General features: G+C 54.6%; 6 protein-coding genes across 6 annotated transcripts; 2 read left to right on the forward strand and 4 right to left on the reverse strand.

The window, feature by feature from the left end:
- Window positions 1-4,196: 4,196 nt before the first annotated feature.
- On the reverse strand, window positions 4,197-5,288 carry PG985_002091 (uncharacterized protein; the record flags this gene model as incomplete). The annotated part of the gene is made up of 1 exon (XM_066821860.1): window positions 4,197-5,288. The coding sequence occupies one exon, from the start codon at window positions 5,286-5,288 to the stop codon at window positions 4,197-4,199; it is 1,092 nt and encodes a 363-aa protein (XP_066689292.1).
- A 352-nt stretch (window positions 5,289-5,640) lies between these two features.
- Window positions 5,641-6,803, forward strand: PG985_002092 (Homoserine dehydrogenase; the record flags this gene model as incomplete). Its single annotated transcript, XM_066821861.1, has 2 exons — window positions 5,641-5,674; window positions 5,746-6,803. 2 exons carry the CDS (start codon window positions 5,641-5,643, stop codon window positions 6,801-6,803), a joined length of 1,092 nt encoding a protein of 363 aa, XP_066689293.1.
- Window positions 6,804-6,905: 102 nt separating this feature from the next.
- On the reverse strand, window positions 6,906-7,310 carry PG985_002093 (uncharacterized protein; the record flags this gene model as incomplete). The annotated part of the gene is made up of 2 exons (XM_066821862.1): window positions 6,906-7,160; window positions 7,218-7,310. 2 exons carry the CDS (start codon window positions 7,308-7,310, stop codon window positions 6,906-6,908), a joined length of 348 nt encoding a protein of 115 aa, XP_066689294.1.
- A 1,434-nt stretch (window positions 7,311-8,744) lies between these two features.
- On the forward strand, window positions 8,745-10,332 carry PG985_002094 (3-keto-steroid reductase; the record flags this gene model as incomplete). The annotated part of the gene is made up of 2 exons (XM_066821863.1): window positions 8,745-8,815; window positions 8,943-10,332. 2 exons carry the CDS (start codon window positions 8,745-8,747, stop codon window positions 10,330-10,332), a joined length of 1,461 nt encoding a protein of 486 aa, XP_066689295.1.
- A 516-nt stretch (window positions 10,333-10,848) lies between these two features.
- On the reverse strand, window positions 10,849-12,955 carry PG985_002095 (Major facilitator superfamily domain-containing protein 7; the record flags this gene model as incomplete). Its single annotated transcript, XM_066821864.1, has 2 exons — window positions 10,849-12,078; window positions 12,482-12,955. The coding sequence occupies 2 exons, from the start codon at window positions 12,953-12,955 to the stop codon at window positions 10,849-10,851; spliced, it is 1,704 nt and encodes a 567-aa protein (XP_066689296.1).
- A 2,422-nt stretch (window positions 12,956-15,377) lies between these two features.
- Window positions 15,378-16,177, reverse strand: PG985_002096 (Non-heme 11 kDa protein of cytochrome bc1 complex; the record flags this gene model as incomplete). The annotated part of the gene is made up of 4 exons (XM_066821865.1): window positions 15,378-15,442; window positions 15,540-15,653; window positions 15,778-15,898; window positions 16,088-16,177. 4 exons carry the CDS (start codon window positions 16,175-16,177, stop codon window positions 15,378-15,380), a joined length of 390 nt encoding a protein of 129 aa, XP_066689297.1.
- Between the last annotated feature and the right edge of the window lie 346 nt (window positions 16,178-16,523).

Consider the following 16,523-nt stretch of genomic DNA (forward strand, 5'->3'; position numbering starts at 1 on the left):
CGCGTCGGATGTTGTTGGGTTCGAGTGGTTGAATTGAAGGAATGCTGCTTTCACAGCATGGGGCTGCACTGCAGCATCGAATGAGCAATTGAAAGACGATGAAACGAGCTGGTCGATTGAAATGTAGTCGTGCGGCCGACTGAATTTTACGCTGGAGCCGGTCCTGGCCTGTCCAGAAATGGACTCGTCGTCGTGTTGGGGGTTACACTCGAATTGACCACTCTATCCTTCGCCTCTCGCAAATCGAATGTTGGTTTCGTGAGTTGTTTTTTTGGTGTGCAGAGGAAGATGTTTGACAGGAAGGGGAAAGCCAGGAACAGCAGAGTGGCAGTGCTGAACGTGCGAGCAGCCAGATGGACCTCAGTCATCAGCGAGAGGGTATGTGTGTGGTGTGCCGGTGCGAGAATAGTGGGCTTGGGTCGGGTGGACTGGGCTGGGGGGGCGCTTGCAGCACGCTTGCCCCTACTGTATCCTGACTTTTTGGACTAAAAAACCACCCCCAACCGGACTGGACTGGACTGGCCAACTGAACGGGGGACTGGAGATGGGGACTGGGACTGCACGATTGGAACAAGCGACTGAGCACATTTGCTGAGAAAGTGGGAAAATGGGGGACCCAGGAAGCAGGAGGCGGGCCATTCAAAACCAGGGAACGGCGTGTGTCCTCGAGTGGTTTCGGACTTGATGCTTGGGGGAGAGAGGGAGAGAGGGAGGAGAAGAGCCCGCAGTGGTGTGCCCGCGTGCGCGCAGCAGCTTGTTTCCCAGGCCCGTTCCTACTTTGCATTCACGTCGCGAAGTGATGTGCCACTGCTGATTGGTGGGCTGAGCTTTTCAGTTGAGTGGTAGGAGCTAAGGAGGAACGAGGAACGAGTCTAAGGGTTCCTTGCAACTCACCACGCCCCCCCTGGCACCTTGGAACATGAACCCTGGAATCGTGCGAATGCGCCGATCTTGCCCAGTTTGCCCATCCGCTACAGCGAACCATTCAAGCCAATCATGTGTTGTTTGGCCTCGACGGCCTGAGAGTTTGAATTAGACTTTCTGACTATAAACCTCAATTGTCCCCTGTTGCACCGCAGATGGTGAAGGGGAAAAAAAGAGAAGGTTTGCTCTCAGACTCTGCTTTTGCTCTTGTGTAAAGCCCGATCGAGGTCGCCCGATGCGATGGGCTGTAGCAATCCAAAACAAACACCATCCGACTTGTGGGCTTTGGTACGCCCCAACCGCCGCCGCCCAACTTGTGGGTACTCTGTAGGTAGAGTGCGTATCCTCCATTCCGCAGATGTTATGGAAGACATATCGCGTCTGAAAAGCCTGACTTACAGTAAGGTCTAAGATGTACTAACGTTGGGGGGCATATCGCATACGAGGCGAGCGAATAATCCAGCGTGCACGCCCTAGATCAAGTAAGACTTATCAAATGGTATGTTCTCCTTGGCGTGTTCGGTACTTCTTCCAGGGTCCTTTGGATTGGTGATTGGCTACACGACCGCCCCTGGAGGATTTGTTACCAGGTCTATTTGCGGGGATTGCAGAGTAATCAGGAGGAAAGAATATATAAACCGCTATAGATAGATTGTTTCCCTCTGTCCCCTGGGGCTAGTGTTCCTGTCTGTTTCTGTTTCTGTTTTCCTTCGTGGTGCTGCTCTTACCACCACTGTTTGCAAGTAACGGGAATAACCCTTTCCGCCAGACGCCTTTCGGCTGGAGCGGCAGAGCATAGTCAGGGCCTTGGCAGTCCTTTCCGCACCTTCGAACTCGACACCAAGCCCACTACAGCTAGACCGTCGCGCACTGCATCTGCAGTAGCGCCCAATCTGACAAGAGCGAGGGAATGTAAATAAATATCGCCTCGAAGCAATCTGGAAGTCGGCACCGCCAAGCCAACACCGGCCGCAGAGACTTCAGCGAAAAGAAGGGTGAAAGAGATCCTGGTCAGTCAGGGGCAGCTGCTGTCACACATCTTCAGCTTCGAACCAGAACGAGAAATCCCGATCCATATTGAGACGGAATATTCCAGAGCGGTTCCCGTCTCACCACCATCAGTCATGGATGAGTTCATTGCAGACCATGAGCATTGCGTAGGTATTGATTAATTTGCCTCGACCGATGGTACAGCATAATGATTATCTCCCCTCCTTCACAGCCCATCTAAGGTGGTAGTCTGTCTTAATAGAGGCAAGCTATCATCGACGATTCCTCTTTTTAGCCTACGGCAGGTGGAGATTTACCTCATCAGCCTCCCAAGTACTGCCGATACTCGCCCGGTCCGCTAATTCGCCGCTACGATACCGTCCTGATGGCAAAAAGACCGGTGAAAGCAAGTACCTGGCTTGTGGGCAAGCCGAGGCTGGTGGTAGTTGCTAGGTTAGGTAGGTGGGAGCATTGTAAGGCGCCGTCCGTTTCTCTCTGGAAGGACTGATTCATGATCAACCGAGATCTTGGCGATCTTCTCCAGATCATTCCCTGTTGTTGCTCCGGCAAGAACAAGAGTTGCGATACCAATGTAGCCCTTCAATGGCTCAGTGGTAACTTGCTCGCTCGCTGCCCACCTGCTTAAGACGGTTGAACCGTTGGCTTATTGTGGCTATTCATTGGTACTACTAGCTTGACATATTGGGCGGGTCGCCCGGATAAAATCAGTGATCGTTGCTGGAAGACTATGTATGCATCTTCTCGAATGCAGGGTGAATACTCCGTATGCGAGAGCGAAACGGGCATTGCAGCATCAAAGTTAAACTAACCCACGCAGGGTAGTATGCACGCTCATAAAAGAAGAAGGTCCAAAATGGTGTGGCCAGACCTGGTCAAGCGACGGAGAAGCTGAAACTCAATGTCTGAGCCTAGGAGGTTATGAAGAAATACCTATCATCTTTGCCCCGTTCGAGCACCGGCCGGAGGGAGGTCGGATGATGGCAGATGGCAGGAGCAGCATGCAATTGCATGCCCTCCACGACAGAAACATGTATCATTTGGGAATGAATTACAATTGAAGGGTGGAAAAAGAAGAGCCACGTTCGATCGAAAAGCTCCACCAATCATCGAGGTTCTTGAGCAATCGGCAGTTGGCTTACTTGCGAGCTTGCAAGCTATGTTGCTACCAGAGCCAGACCACAGTGGGAAGATGGATGCACTACCCACGACTTGTCCGAGCTCGGCGGCGGTACAACATTTGCAGAAATCTGCATCGGAATAGAAGAAGAGAGAGTCTCACGACTCGGCATCATCCGCCAAGGAAGAGGGCGGCGAGAGAAACAAAACTAACGATTCCAAGGAAAAGCGACGTCATCGCGATAATACCGCGCACACAAACACACAGACGCAGCCAGCATGGCAGGGACGCGCGCAGCGTTTCGACAAGGTATCCCTGAGAGCTCGAGGGGCTCTGGATTCCGCAAGCCGGTCCAGCTCCACTTGGCGAGGGCAAAGAAAATTTGAGCCTCAACTTGCAACCCAGCCGATAGCCGACGGCCGGCCATGTGGTACATCCCCTTTCGGAGAAAGCTTGATCGTTGTGGAATTGTATAGACTTGGCTGTTTGCAATCCTCTGTGATCGGTGAAGGCACCAATGATAGTAGCGGATATCAGAGCATCTCACACTGCCGAGATCCCGGTTAAGAAACGTAACGTCCCCAACTAAAGAGTGAGAATTGCAATGTTCGCGAACGGCCTCAGAGCACAAATGGAGTGAGCCGAGAGCCAAGGGGAGTGTGATACATGGCTTAATACGGAGTAAAAACCACATGTCTAGGTAGTGTGCAACGTGCCGATCACAAATTACAGGCTTGAGGTACATAGACCTGCCGATACAGCAAACTATGGTAAGTGTATTGTCCGTCATCCGTCCTTTTCAAACGCCCAGGAATTCGGTTCTGTCTGCCGGCTTTGTAATACCTCGACCCTTTTCATCTCAAATATAGATAAAACAAGTAAGACAGGACCTGGACTCACGTTACGCTGAATGCATGATGATAACGCAACGTTCTGCTCCTTGCTTGATGAGATGGATAGGGTGATGTCGTCAACCAAACTGATGTCTACATTACGAGATACTCGACGAAAGTTGGCTCAACGAAGATAGATCAATGTAAACTGTAGTCATTTGTTGTGATTGCCCGATATAAAAATCTACTCGAGCCGCTCTGGGGTATATATAAACTCGAAATGCAGTGGGTATCTCAGCAGTCGAACGACACTATTCCGTCGTTGACTCTGCACCAGCCGTGCTGCCGTCCCCTGTCGGAGGAGCAGTAGTGGTGGACATCTCGCCCGCGAGCCCATCCAGAAAGTCCCCCGCCAGCTTCTCCGCCCTCTTCGCGCCAATCCTGCGCCTCCGCTCCTCGATCTCCCTCTTGCGCTTCTCCCTCTCAGCCTCCCGCTCCCGCCGCACGCGCTCCGTCGTCTCGCGCTCCGCGGCCAGGCTGTCCATCTCCTTCTGGCGGCTCTCCTTGTCCTTGCTGAAGTGGAAGAAGCCGACGCCCTTGTTGCGGATCTCGGCGTTGCCATCGTAGTGCGTGTCGTCGGGCGGCGTGGGCTCCCGGTCGCGCTTGGCCGCCAGCTCTTCCATCTTGTCCCACGTCGCGTCCTCCGGGTTGAACGCGTGGCTCTGGATCGCGTCGCCGTAGATGACGTTCTCGGGGGCCCGGGGCCGCGCGCTCATGCGGTCGAGCTCCTCGGCGCCCAGCGCCCGGCGTTGCTCCCGTCGCTGCTGCCGCTCGTATTCGGCGCGCGTGCCGCGGCGCGTGCGGCCAAAGTCGTCCTTGTATTCGATGATCTCGTCGTCGGCTGGATCGTGGCTATCAGAGTCGGACGACTCGCTGTCGACATCTGGATAGTCGTCGTCCCGGTCCTCGGGGTTCTTCAGCGCCCATTTGGCGTCGAAGTCCACTAGAGGCGCTGTCTCGCCCTCTTTGGCGATGTAGTCTCCCCGTTTCATGGCTGTATACAGGCGGGCCTTCTCTTGCATCTTGCGCCGCGCCCGCGCAAAGTCGTGCTTCTCTTCCTCCGTACCACGGACATCTTTAAGGTTGATTGCTTTGCCGGACGTCGGGGCCTCCTTTGAATCAGAGTCTGGTGTTTGCTTCCGTTTCGCTTTCACATTGAATAGATCGTCATTCTTTTTAGAGGAGCGCGACCGGCCTGACGAGGATGATGTTGGGGCAGCAGCAGAGGGTGCTGAGAGGAGGGACGTAAGCTGTGAGGTGAAGGCAAGTGAACTCGAAAGAGGAATCTCTTTCTTTTGCCGTTTCGCTGGCCGTTGGCCGTAGAGATTCGGATCCTGGGGCATTGCAGAAAAGAGTAAGGGAGGAGCAACTGAAACAATTAGAGAATCACTTCTTCCAGAATGTAATTATCGAGTTGATTTGATGGGCGCGTAGGGAGAATATGTCATCGGTAATCTGATGTCGTACTCACAGGCTTGGAGGTGATTGGTACAGGCGACCAAAGCCCCACCAGACTTTAAGCTCCAGGCCTTTTCTCTACGTCCCCTAAATTCAGTGCTGCCCCGCGATCGGCTCAGGAAATATTAGGCATGTACTTGTTAACCCCACGTTCTTCGTGAGAATCACTGTCATTGAACAAACTCTTGAGACGTCAGTCTACCGCAATACTTGTTGCCGAATCTAGTATATCGCACAATGTCGACGAACCAAGTATACATTGCCATCATTGGTAAGCCGGATCTTTACTCTGAGACTCGGGGTGATTTGCTAGGCTATATTCCTAACGCTGCTTTCTTACAGGCGCCGGAGGAGTTGGCAAGTGTTTCTTGTCTCAGCTGCAGACACTGGCAACTCGACGACCCGTCCCCAAGCTGAACCTGTGTTACATTTCTACAAGCAAGAAGGCGCTATTCAAGCAAGACTACAGCTCGGTTCCCTTCGAGAGCGCCCTGGGCGATCTTGCCGCCTCTACGACTGCCCCGCTTGACCTGTCCAAGGTCGTCGATTTCCTCGCAGCTGCTCCCTCCAAGGTCGTTCTGGTCGACAACACGAGCTCCCAAGATGTCGCCGACTCATACCCCAACTTCTTGAGCCGCGGTATCAGCATAGTTACCCCGAACAAGAAGGCATTCTCTGGCTCTTACACCCTATGGCAAAACATCTTCACAGCTGCCACCACTTCCGGGGCTAAGGTTTATCACGAGTCCTCGGTTGGTGCAGGCCTGCCCGTCATCTCCACTCTCAAGGACCTGGTCGACACTGGAGATGAGGTTACCAAGATTGAGGGTGTCTTCAGTGGTACCATGTCGTTCTTGTTTAACTCGTTCGCCCCTCTGGAGGGTTCTGGTGGCAAATGGTCCGAGGAAGTCAAGAAGGCCAAGGAGCTTGGATACACTGAACCTGACCCCCGTGATGATCTCAACGGTCTCGACGTCGCCCGCAAGTTGACCATTCTCGCTCGATTGGCTGGCCTGCCTGTCGAATCACCCACCTCGTTCCCCGTCCAGAGCTTGATCCCCAAGGAGCTGGAATCCGTCGCCAGCGGTGACGAATTCCTCCAGAAACTTCCCGAGTTCGACTCTCAGATGGAGGAAACCAAGGCGGCAGCTCAGAACCAGGGCAAAGTGGTACGATTTGTTGGCAGTATCGATGTTGCTACAAAGTCCGTCAAGGTTGGACTGGAGATGTTTGACCGGTCGCACCCCATTGCCGCGCTCAAGGGAAGCGATAACATCATTAGCTTTTACACTAAGCGATATGGCAGCAACCCCCTCATTATTCAGGGAGCCGGTGCTGGTGGCGACGTAACAGCCATGGGCGTTACGAGCGACCTGCTCAAGGTTTTGTCCCAGATCTAGAAGAACATACGGCCGACCAAGTTCCGTAGCATAAAAGCTATATTGTAAAATTGCATATCCGTAGTCTAATCTCGTTCCAATAACCTCGCATTGTGAATCTCATCATATGTCAGATGTTGCCGGGAAGCCGGCTCGCTTCATCCCAGCAAGAGGTTGGCTGTGACCGGTGTGTTGTGCGTGGGAGGAGCCAGTAGATAGAGCGAAAGGCGCGTTTTGCTTCTGCTCGCTTGCCTGCGCGAGGCTAGGTTGCAACGGGGTAGGTGCAGGTACGGGTCGAGTAATACGCCAGAGCCAGAGGAAGAAGTCGAAAACAATCAGGCAGAACACGGGGACAGCAAACGAGAGGCTGACCAGTTTCTGGAGATGGCAGCGTTAGTATCGCGTATATTACTATAAAGCCATCGGCACGCTTACAAAGAAGAAGGCGACCCAGCGCACCAAACCCCAAACTGTGTCTGTCTGGAGGACACTGGTGTACCAAGTCATGATCTCAACGCCAGAGCCCATGGTGGAGTCCATCAGAGATCAGACACGGAAGACAACTGAAGGGTTGGCCGAAAGGGAATGCCCGACTGTCGACAGTGTCGGATGCAGGAGGATAGGGTTGGGATGTGGTGTGGTAGCACGGTGTCAGCGTAGGTAATCGTTATCTTTCAGCCCTTGGAGATCGACGCTGCAGTTAGAGGAAGAGATCGGTTGAGCTAGCCAGGTGTTGGTGGAGTGGCGGATTTATGATTGATTGGTCCCAGGGTCGGGTGGAAGCAGGGATAGACGCTCAAGACGTTGGCTATTTCTGATAGGCGAGGAGAGGTTATGAGTATGTAGAATAGTCTTGAAGGGACGGGAATCCGGATACAGACATGAAGAAGAAGAGGGAGGAGGGCGAGGGAGCTGGATCGACTACATATGTTGGATGTTGGCTGACTGGTGGCATGTGATTTACATAAATTGTACTTGCGATGCGTTCCGTTATATTAAAGGGCCATGATAATAATCATGGTACAACAAGCAAGCATTGAAGGCAAGCATGGCAAGCAAGGGCGGCTTTGTCCCTGAAGATCGCATCCGAATTCCGAAGGCGCGCTTCCTGATTTAGCGATGATCCCGGGCGTGCCTGAACCTCGAAATTTAACGGGCTGAAGCTATCAATGCCTGTGTGTATTTGTACTCCGTTCTCCCCCGAGGTCCCAAATCGCAAGCACCAATGTGCCTTGATTATTCCATTAGACAGGGAAGTAAACACAATTTTGTTTGACTTTTCTTTCTAGTGGTATTTCTCTGTTGTGGAGGTGGAATAATACCTACATACCTCCTAAGCTTCTCGATATCAGAGGTTTGACCGGTTTATTCTCGCAGGGGCTTCGTTGGTTGGACATGGGCAAATGGAATGTGCTCCCAGAAACCTTCCTTCCTCCAGGCCTCGGGCCTCGGGCTGCTGCTTCTTGCAATGCGAGAATCAGCCCATTCCAAAGCACTGACGACATCGACGCCGGCAACATCTCATGATCGCAAGCTCAGGAGATATGTACATGCCGGCAAATGCACCTGGCTACCTGACATAGGTCATGAATTTACTGGAATTGCGCTACGGCCTAGCGCGTCCTGCCACATTTCACCGCCCCAATTCGACGGTCTCTCCAGTGCGACACACGGGCTGGCACGGGCGTGGAAGCAGCCGTCCGCGACGCCCCTAAGGGGATCATGAGACGGCCACGGAAGCTGCAGGTGGCACGACGGGACACTCCACACTACTGCCGACTGACTTGACTGTTCACTTTGCCTATTTCCCCCGTACATACTGGCTTACGATTGGATCCAGGGATCGATCCAAATCCGTCGTAGGGTTTAATCCGAAGTGACAATCGGAAAGACGCGGCCGGCGTGTACTGTCGTTGTGGTTGTGTTTGGTGCGTCTCGTAGCAATAAACGGTGGTTGTCGAGATGACCGCCGCTCCGTGGGCCGGCGTGCCCAGCAACGAGCAGTTCTTCGTACTGCTCACCGGTGCCAACAGGTAAATTTATACTTTTCCATCCGTGAGCGCCGCCACTAGAAGACGGGGAGGGGGGCGGACGAAGAAGAAGTGTGTGCGTGTGCGTCTGTGTCTATACATGTCTCTAACGAACGGGCTACCTATACAGTGGTGTCGGGCAAGGCATCTGCCAGCGCCTCATCGACGACTTCCTCGCGACCCGCTCCCTCTCGGCGCACCTCGTCCTCATCCCGACCACGCGCTCGCCCCAGAAGTCGCGCGAGACCATCGAGAGCCTCCGGGCCTACCTGGCCAAGGCGGCGCGCACCTCGACCAGGCTCCGATCCCGCGCCGGCCCGGACTACGACCCCGATTCGGCCGTCGCCCGCGTCCACCTGCTCGCCGTCGAGGTCGACCTGTGCAAGCTGTCCTCCATCTACGACGCCGCCGCCAAGCTGCTCGGCGGCCAGGTGCGGGATCCCACAGGCGTCGTCGCCGGCGGGCGCGATTTGCAGATACCCAAGCTCGATGCCGTCTTATTCAATGCGGGCTACGGAGGCTGGAACGGCATCAATTGGCTCGAGTTCGCGAGGCAGTTCTTCACAGTCGGCTTGGTGCAGTCTACCACCTTCCCTTCATTCAAGTCGTCCGAGGCAGGCCACACCCTACCAGCGCAACAAATCCCGGGAAACAAGTCAGACGACAAGGGCGACGTCAGCCAACCCAGGCTGGCCGAGGTGTTTTGTGCGAATACATTTGGCCACTATGTCCTGGCTCACGAGCTGATGCCTCTACTAAACCGGACGGACCCGAGCGAACCCGCCGCGAGGGTAGTCTTCACGTCGTCCATTGACGCCGAGGAGCGCCATCTCAATCTCGACGACTTCCAGGGCTTCAAAAGCACGGCAGCCTACGAGAGCAGCAAGCGAATCACGGACCTTCTGTGCCTGACGTCGGAGCTGCCCAGCGTCCAAGCCGTCTCGTCGTCTTTCTTCTCTTCCGGGTCACCCTCCTCGTCCTCCCGAAAATACACCAAGAAGCCGCGGCTGTACCTGTCGCACCCCGGCATAGTCTGCACGCCCCTCTTCCCCCTCAACGCCTTCCTGTTCTTCTTCTACTACTACGCGATGCTGCTCTCCCGCCTCCTGGGCTCGCCATGGCACGGCGTCGACCCCTACATCGGAGCCTGCGCCACCGTCTGGCTCGCGCTCGAGGACGAGGCGACCCTGGACGCGACCCGCGCGCAGCGCGTCAAGTGGGGCTCCTCCGCGGACCGCAGCGGGCGCGCGGACCCCAAGAAAACCGAGGTTGAGGGCTGGGGCTGGGAGGGCGAGCTGGAGGACGCCGAGGCCCTGCAGCGCGACGAAGCCACGGGGGTCCTGCGGAAGCTCCAGGGACGCAAGTGGGACGCGGTCCCGCTGACCGAGGAGAAGCGGCAGAAGTTCGAAGAGGACGGTGTGCGGTGCTGGAAGGAGCTCGAGTCCTTGCGCACCCGCTGGGAGGATATCATGGGCCGACGTTCCGGCCAATCTGCCGCCGAGGAGAACGGCGAGGCCTAAAAGGGGACGGAAGGTTTACTCGACCTCATCGAGCGAGTCTAGACGCTGGGCTTTTGGAGGGCAGCCGCCTGCCGTTCTCTGCCTATCGCAATGGCGATCGCTGGTTTGGCCTGTCTGTCCGCAGCTTCTTCACACGAGCTGAATTTGCCCAAGTCGATCGGATATAACTTTATAATAATGATAATTCTATGTATCTGACGTACCACCCCCATCTTCATTCGTCGGGCTCTCCTATTGATTCTTGGTATTTCACTTGAGCCGACCGAACCAATTCGACTTGATCGTTGGAGGTTGTAATTCCCGAGTATCGTCGAAGATAATGTGAGGGGCAGTGGTATATACTGGTTGCCACAAGGAGGTATAAGACAAGATACAGGGAACGAGGCGACACTAGCCCGTGAGCTATTTAATACAACACCAGTCATCCGCGCCATCATAAGAAATACAGCATAACATCGTACATCACAACCGTAAAACCAAACAAACGAGATACACCCCGTGCTCCTTCCTGTTCCCTTACGCAGCAGCAGGAGCACGCGAGCGGCGCTTATCGTTCTCCGACCGCTTCAGCTCCACGAATTCGCCACGGCCGAACAGCCCGAGGCAGAGGACCAGCGGCACGACAGCCAAGGCCAGCACCGCGTGGAAGATGAGACCGTTCTGCATGTGGAGCGGCGGGTTCGCGTCGGGCCCAGCCTTGAGGGCGTCCGAGATGAGGATAAAGATGCCGCCGAGCAGCTGGCCCGACGCCCAGGCCACGGTGCTGGTGACCTCGGGCGAGCATGGATAGGAGAGCTCGGTCAGGTACTCGAGCGCGACGGGGACCAGCGAGAAGGACGAAGCCCCCAGAATGGCGAGAACCACGTAAGGGCCGGCGAGGCCGCCGGTGCTGTGGGTGCCCGGCATCCAGATGAAGATCAAGTACATGAGGGCGATAACGGGAACAAGAGTCTTCACCGACAGCAGGAACGCTTTGGTGCGGTCGAGAATGGGCGAGGAAATTGCCGAAGAGACGAGGCCGACGACGATGAGGACGGCGCCTGCAATGCCGGCTTCATCGCTGGTGTAGCCGTACGGCATCATGGTCTGGTTCAGAATGGTCGAAATGCTGTTGAAGAAGCCGACGTAAACGCCATAAGGGATAAGGATCATCCAGATTTCGGGAATGCGGACGACGCGACAGACTGATGCCACCAGCGGCTCCTTGGGCGAACTGCCGGACGGGGCTACAGGCGTAGGGGGCGCGGCAGGCGTGAAGAGGGAGGGGATCGAAATAACCGTCGCGATGATCGAGACATACAGCACCGCATTCGACATGTCGCGAGAGCCCGTGACGATGAATGGTGTAATCAGTTGACCCAGAGCTGCACCAAAGGGGTTGGCCAGACTCATGATGGCGGTGGCCCCTACGCGGCCCCGGGTGGTAAACCAGAGGTCGGAGTAGGTAGTGGGCGCGCTCAGGACAAAAGTCTGAGCAGCGCCACACAGAACTTGACCGAACATGACGACGCCAAAGTTGCCGCCATTACTGGAATACGAGCCGGCATAACGGATCCAGTTACCAACCAACACCAACGCGGAAGCCGTCACGCTGGACAACTTGGGGCCCTTGTGAAGCACATAGATGGCGATGGGACTGGTGGCAACGAAAACGAACAGGAAGCCTGTGGATAGCCAGTTGATGGCCGACTCGCTGACATTGTAGTACGTCGCCGCGAACTGTGATACGGGCGAAAAGGTGATCCACTATAGACGAAGATACAATGTTAGTTGCCGCTCATCTCGATGCGTCAGTTCCACTCAGTCGCCTGAGCGGAGTTGTATGATTGTTACAAATACATGTAGGTAGGCTTGCTGGTACAACCGCCGAACAGTTTGCTCTTTGCAAACGGATAGGGTGCAAACTGCAGAGATGTTGGGTATGTGGCCCTCACGTTGCAGCCAACCATGGTTATGGCCCGCATACAACGGCCCTCCGTTGCTGCAGCACGGCCCCAAGCATATAAAACGGACAGTCCGTGGCTACCCATATGCGCTTCAAGAAGCGTATCTACTTGTTTGCGACGGACCCCAACCCCAGGGCGAGGTTTGACGGGAAAGAAGAGAAAGAGGGCAAGAAAGCGACAGGGCGAGAGAGGGTTATACGTACATCCCAGCTCACAATGATGTTCAGCAGAGTCAATTGCACCAGCCCGAACCACCTCCTCTTGTAAGTACGATAGACCACGCCCGCGCGGATGCTACCCTCTTCGCCGTCGCCCAGATCATTTGTCGTCGCCACCATGGCATCAGCGTCGCCGCTGTCGACATAGAAAGCATGGTTGGCTTCTTGCGCTGCAATGCCATTCTTCTTGTCGCCGTTGGTGTTGGTGCGCTGGTGGGTTATTGTCGACGTGGGCGACAAGTCGCCGTGGTTCTTGCTGCTGCTCCCCATGGCGCCCAGCGCATAGATCTGGTTCGCTCTGTCGTCGTCGTCGTTGATCCCAGAGTAGGGGTGGACGTTGGCCTCGTTCACTTGCACGCCGTCGACGTTTCGAAGGGGTTGTTCATGCCGGTGCGCAAAGGAGGAAGAGGAAGAAGAGGGATTGTGGTAGCGGCTGGTGCTGCTGTTGCGCGGCGCCATTTGGAGGAAGAGAGAGCTACCTCCTCCCACTTCCTCTTTCGATCATTCAAGCAATGCTACGTGGGAATCACAGTTGCAGCGAGGGTTTGGCAGGTACCAGGCGTTCCCACGGGTTCCGTTCTCCGTCAGTAGGGCAGTCTGAACACAGCCAACACCACCACCACACGCGACACTGGCCCCGGCAACACCTGTTTCTTCTGGTGTGGTAACAGTGGGTAGGCGGGCTGTTCGGGGAGGGCTGTGGGCGCTGGTTGGCTCGCCTCGCCCGGCGCATTGATAAAGAGAATGGGGCTCGGCAGGGCGCCGGGAGGAAGGGCCTAGGGAGTGGCTCCCTCGAATTTAATCAGATCCGGGGAAAGTGGCCGCCGGGACCAAAGAAAGGGTCTGACATTGATTGACAGGCGGGCACTTCATCCCTTCTTCCACTCTGACAGCTTGAACCTGGCCCTCTTTGGAAGCAGATGTTTTCATGATGGGCCTTGGCCAAACGAACAGTCTCCTTCTCTCCACGAGCCAAGAGGACATCCTTCGAGATCATCTCGTTTGTTTTGGGGTAGCAGCAGCAAATCCCGCCATGCCCGCCTCCTCAATTATGGACCGATTGTGTGGTTGAGCACGACCACCACTGACAGGGTGTATCCTGTTTTCGTCTTATCACCCGACTTGGCTGCTGTGGTCCCATCAATTAAGATCAAGGGCCCGAAAATAAGAAGACGCCGCTCCGGAGACCACCCACCACCAACTCAATTCGTTACGCCTGTGCATAAACAAGAACTGGTGCAAGATTCGTGGCGCTACAGATAAACTCAGCGAGGAAGAAAGATATTAGATCTCTAATAACCCGATGTCTTTGGAGTACTATTCCTCAATCCCCAAGGATCTGTTATAGCATATGGAATGTATTGAAACCAGACCTCGAACATGGAGATCAGCCCTAACCCATGTCCCAAGACATGCAACTACCTTAGTAGGTAAAGTTTCTATGCAAGGCATATTCGCTTCAGCATGTTACATCTCACAAGATGGAACTTCCCACTTGGTGCTGCAGCTGGTTGGTTCTGTGAGCCTTGCTATGGCCTGGACTACGTGTCCCTCGAGGAACTATCTTGAAATCAAGTCCATGCAAGCACAGACGGGATGCGATTCTGAGGCATCCAGAGTCTAGACTCTTCGTATAAGCTATGTATGAGTGTGTATGTTGTGATGTGTGGCTTTGTCGAGGAAATTGCCCATCATCTCCCCATCTGCCCACGTGCCTTTTTTAACCAACAGGAAAATCTGATCGTTCTCCTCGGCAACTACCATTGATGCATTATATCCCTACCGTCGTAAACCGATACAGAAAAAGAGAGAATACCTAGCTTTCGTTATAAGTGACACAATCTTGGCGCGACATTGCACACGCCGCTGGGAGGCCAGCGCCTTGGTCCCGGTCAGCTGGGATGGGCGGGAAATGCCACCCGCAAGTCGTCCGATAGCAAGCCTACCCGGAGTCGGCTGCGGGATCAAACACCAAGGCGAAGGCCTAACAAATCCCACAGCTCGCCCTACGCCTGTCGCAGAGTCGTTGTCTATCGTAAATATGTCTGATATATCCAGCTCCATCTGAAGATATACTTCTGAAACAGCATATTGTCAGCTACTCTCTGCCCAGAAGGGGAGTGCTGAAGCATTCCCTTGAGGGGCACAGGTCTTGGAAACGCCCCTTTCCCCTCCCACTTGACCCGAGGATTTAACAGGGAAAGATGCATTGGATGTGGGCTCGATGGGCTTCTCTATACCGCGGGTAGTATTTACACACGCAGCGACATGACTGTTTACCTTTCACTCTTTCCCTCTCTATCCCGAAGAAACAGGTGATCGAACCACCTGCAGACTCCTGAACCACGTCTAGTCAAGACCACAGCCAGATGCAGCCAGAGTATGGGCCTTGAGCCTGAAGGTCGCTGAACATGCAGCCTCGGGATCACGAGATTGCAAGTCACCAGTTTCCAGTCCTGTTCCGACAATGCATTGCGAACAACTTGAAACTCCCGCTCCCGGGTATTATGTAAAGATAAACACCATGGTAAAGTCGTTTCGAAGCGCACCCAGCCGGGTCTGTGGAATCCATACGTTCATGTTATCATGTGAGCAGGGGTGAGAAATCTAATTGTCTTTGTTGTATGCAGTGTATATGATACAAAGGCGGATGGTTGCTGCAGGTCTATCAGATAGTATCGCTGCTTCTTCCTGAGCCGCATCGCTCCATGTGTTACAAGAACCACCGCGAGGTCGAACAACGGATAGGTCGTGACTCAAGCAGTTGGCTGGGAAACCCGCCTCATATCCCATAATTGTCCGCACCGTGACCACACATTGTCCCGGACAATGGATATGCGCAGTGATAGGTGTTGGGTGCCCCGGTATCGGTCTGAGTGATCTATTTCAGGGTAGACCACAGCTTGGGAGCGGCACATTGGGAGGCGCAGTGGGCGAGGTGGAAGACTACAGTTTGAGCACACCTTGATCAGCAATGTTTTCTGGCTAAGCCCCGAGAACTGTAGGGTCCTGGCCGGTCAGAATGACATTTGAAGATACTCACATTCCTCAACGCAGTCCTCCTTGGCACCGCCATCCTCTTCTTGCTTGGTGACCCGCTCAACACACTCGTCAAAGTGGTGCTTGGCCGGGGCGCATTGCTTGGAGTTCTTGCATTCTGTAGGGCGGTCAGCATACAGAGCCAGAAAATTGCCGGCTCCGACATATCCAAAAGCCGGGACACGGCCGTTTCTCTCTCTGTGTGTGCGACTGTATACCGGATCGAGCGGGGGGCTACGAACCTTCCTCGAGCGTTTCCTTGGGGTCGGTGATCTCCTCCTCGTCTTCCTCTTCCTCCTCGTCCTCAGCGTCGTCTGAGGAATCCTCGTCCTTGGATTCGTCGGCCTTCTGGTCCTTAGACTCCTGTCAATGACGCATATAATTAGCTCAAGTCCTCTTTTGGTTTGCGACAGGGTTGTCGAGATCTGCAAGAATGGCCATGCGCTCTGGATGGCCAATTCGAGACTCAAGCTGGGTCGGCGTCTCGCACCACCATATAGTTGCAGGAGCTCATGCAGGTGCTTCGAGGGTGGGTGAAAAGTGTAGTTGTACCTGTTCGTCGGAAGCAGGCGCTTCGGCCTCGGCGGTGCTCCAAGGAGTGGCCGCGTCGACCAGGTCGGTGAATGTCTCCCAGATACCCATGGTGGTCAAGATTGACTGCTAGTGAGTGCTGTAGGGTTGAGCGAATGGGTTGGTGGTGAATTGAGCCGTACGATGGAGGTTTACAGTTCCGACTTCACTTAGCTCTTGAGAAATTAAACCACCATCTTCCAATTGGCTTGCTGTGATTGGTCCCGAGGCCCAGAGCTCCTGCTGACTAAGATCACGTGACCCGAGGTATCCGATATCACCCTTAGCATCTATTCAGGCGCATGAGAGCTTTCAATGTTGCATTTCTTCACTGAAATAGCATTTGTCGGTGCGCAAACCACCTTAGAAGCAGCATTGCTTGGAATAGAATGGCATTGAATCAAACACGCTAGACACA

Source organism: Apiospora marii (genome assembly GCF_038362585.1).
Source record: "Apiospora marii strain CBS 49790 chromosome Unknown utg000002l_segment0_segment0, whole genome shotgun sequence".
Taxonomy (NCBI): domain Eukaryota; kingdom Fungi; phylum Ascomycota; class Sordariomycetes; order Amphisphaeriales; family Apiosporaceae; genus Apiospora; species Apiospora marii.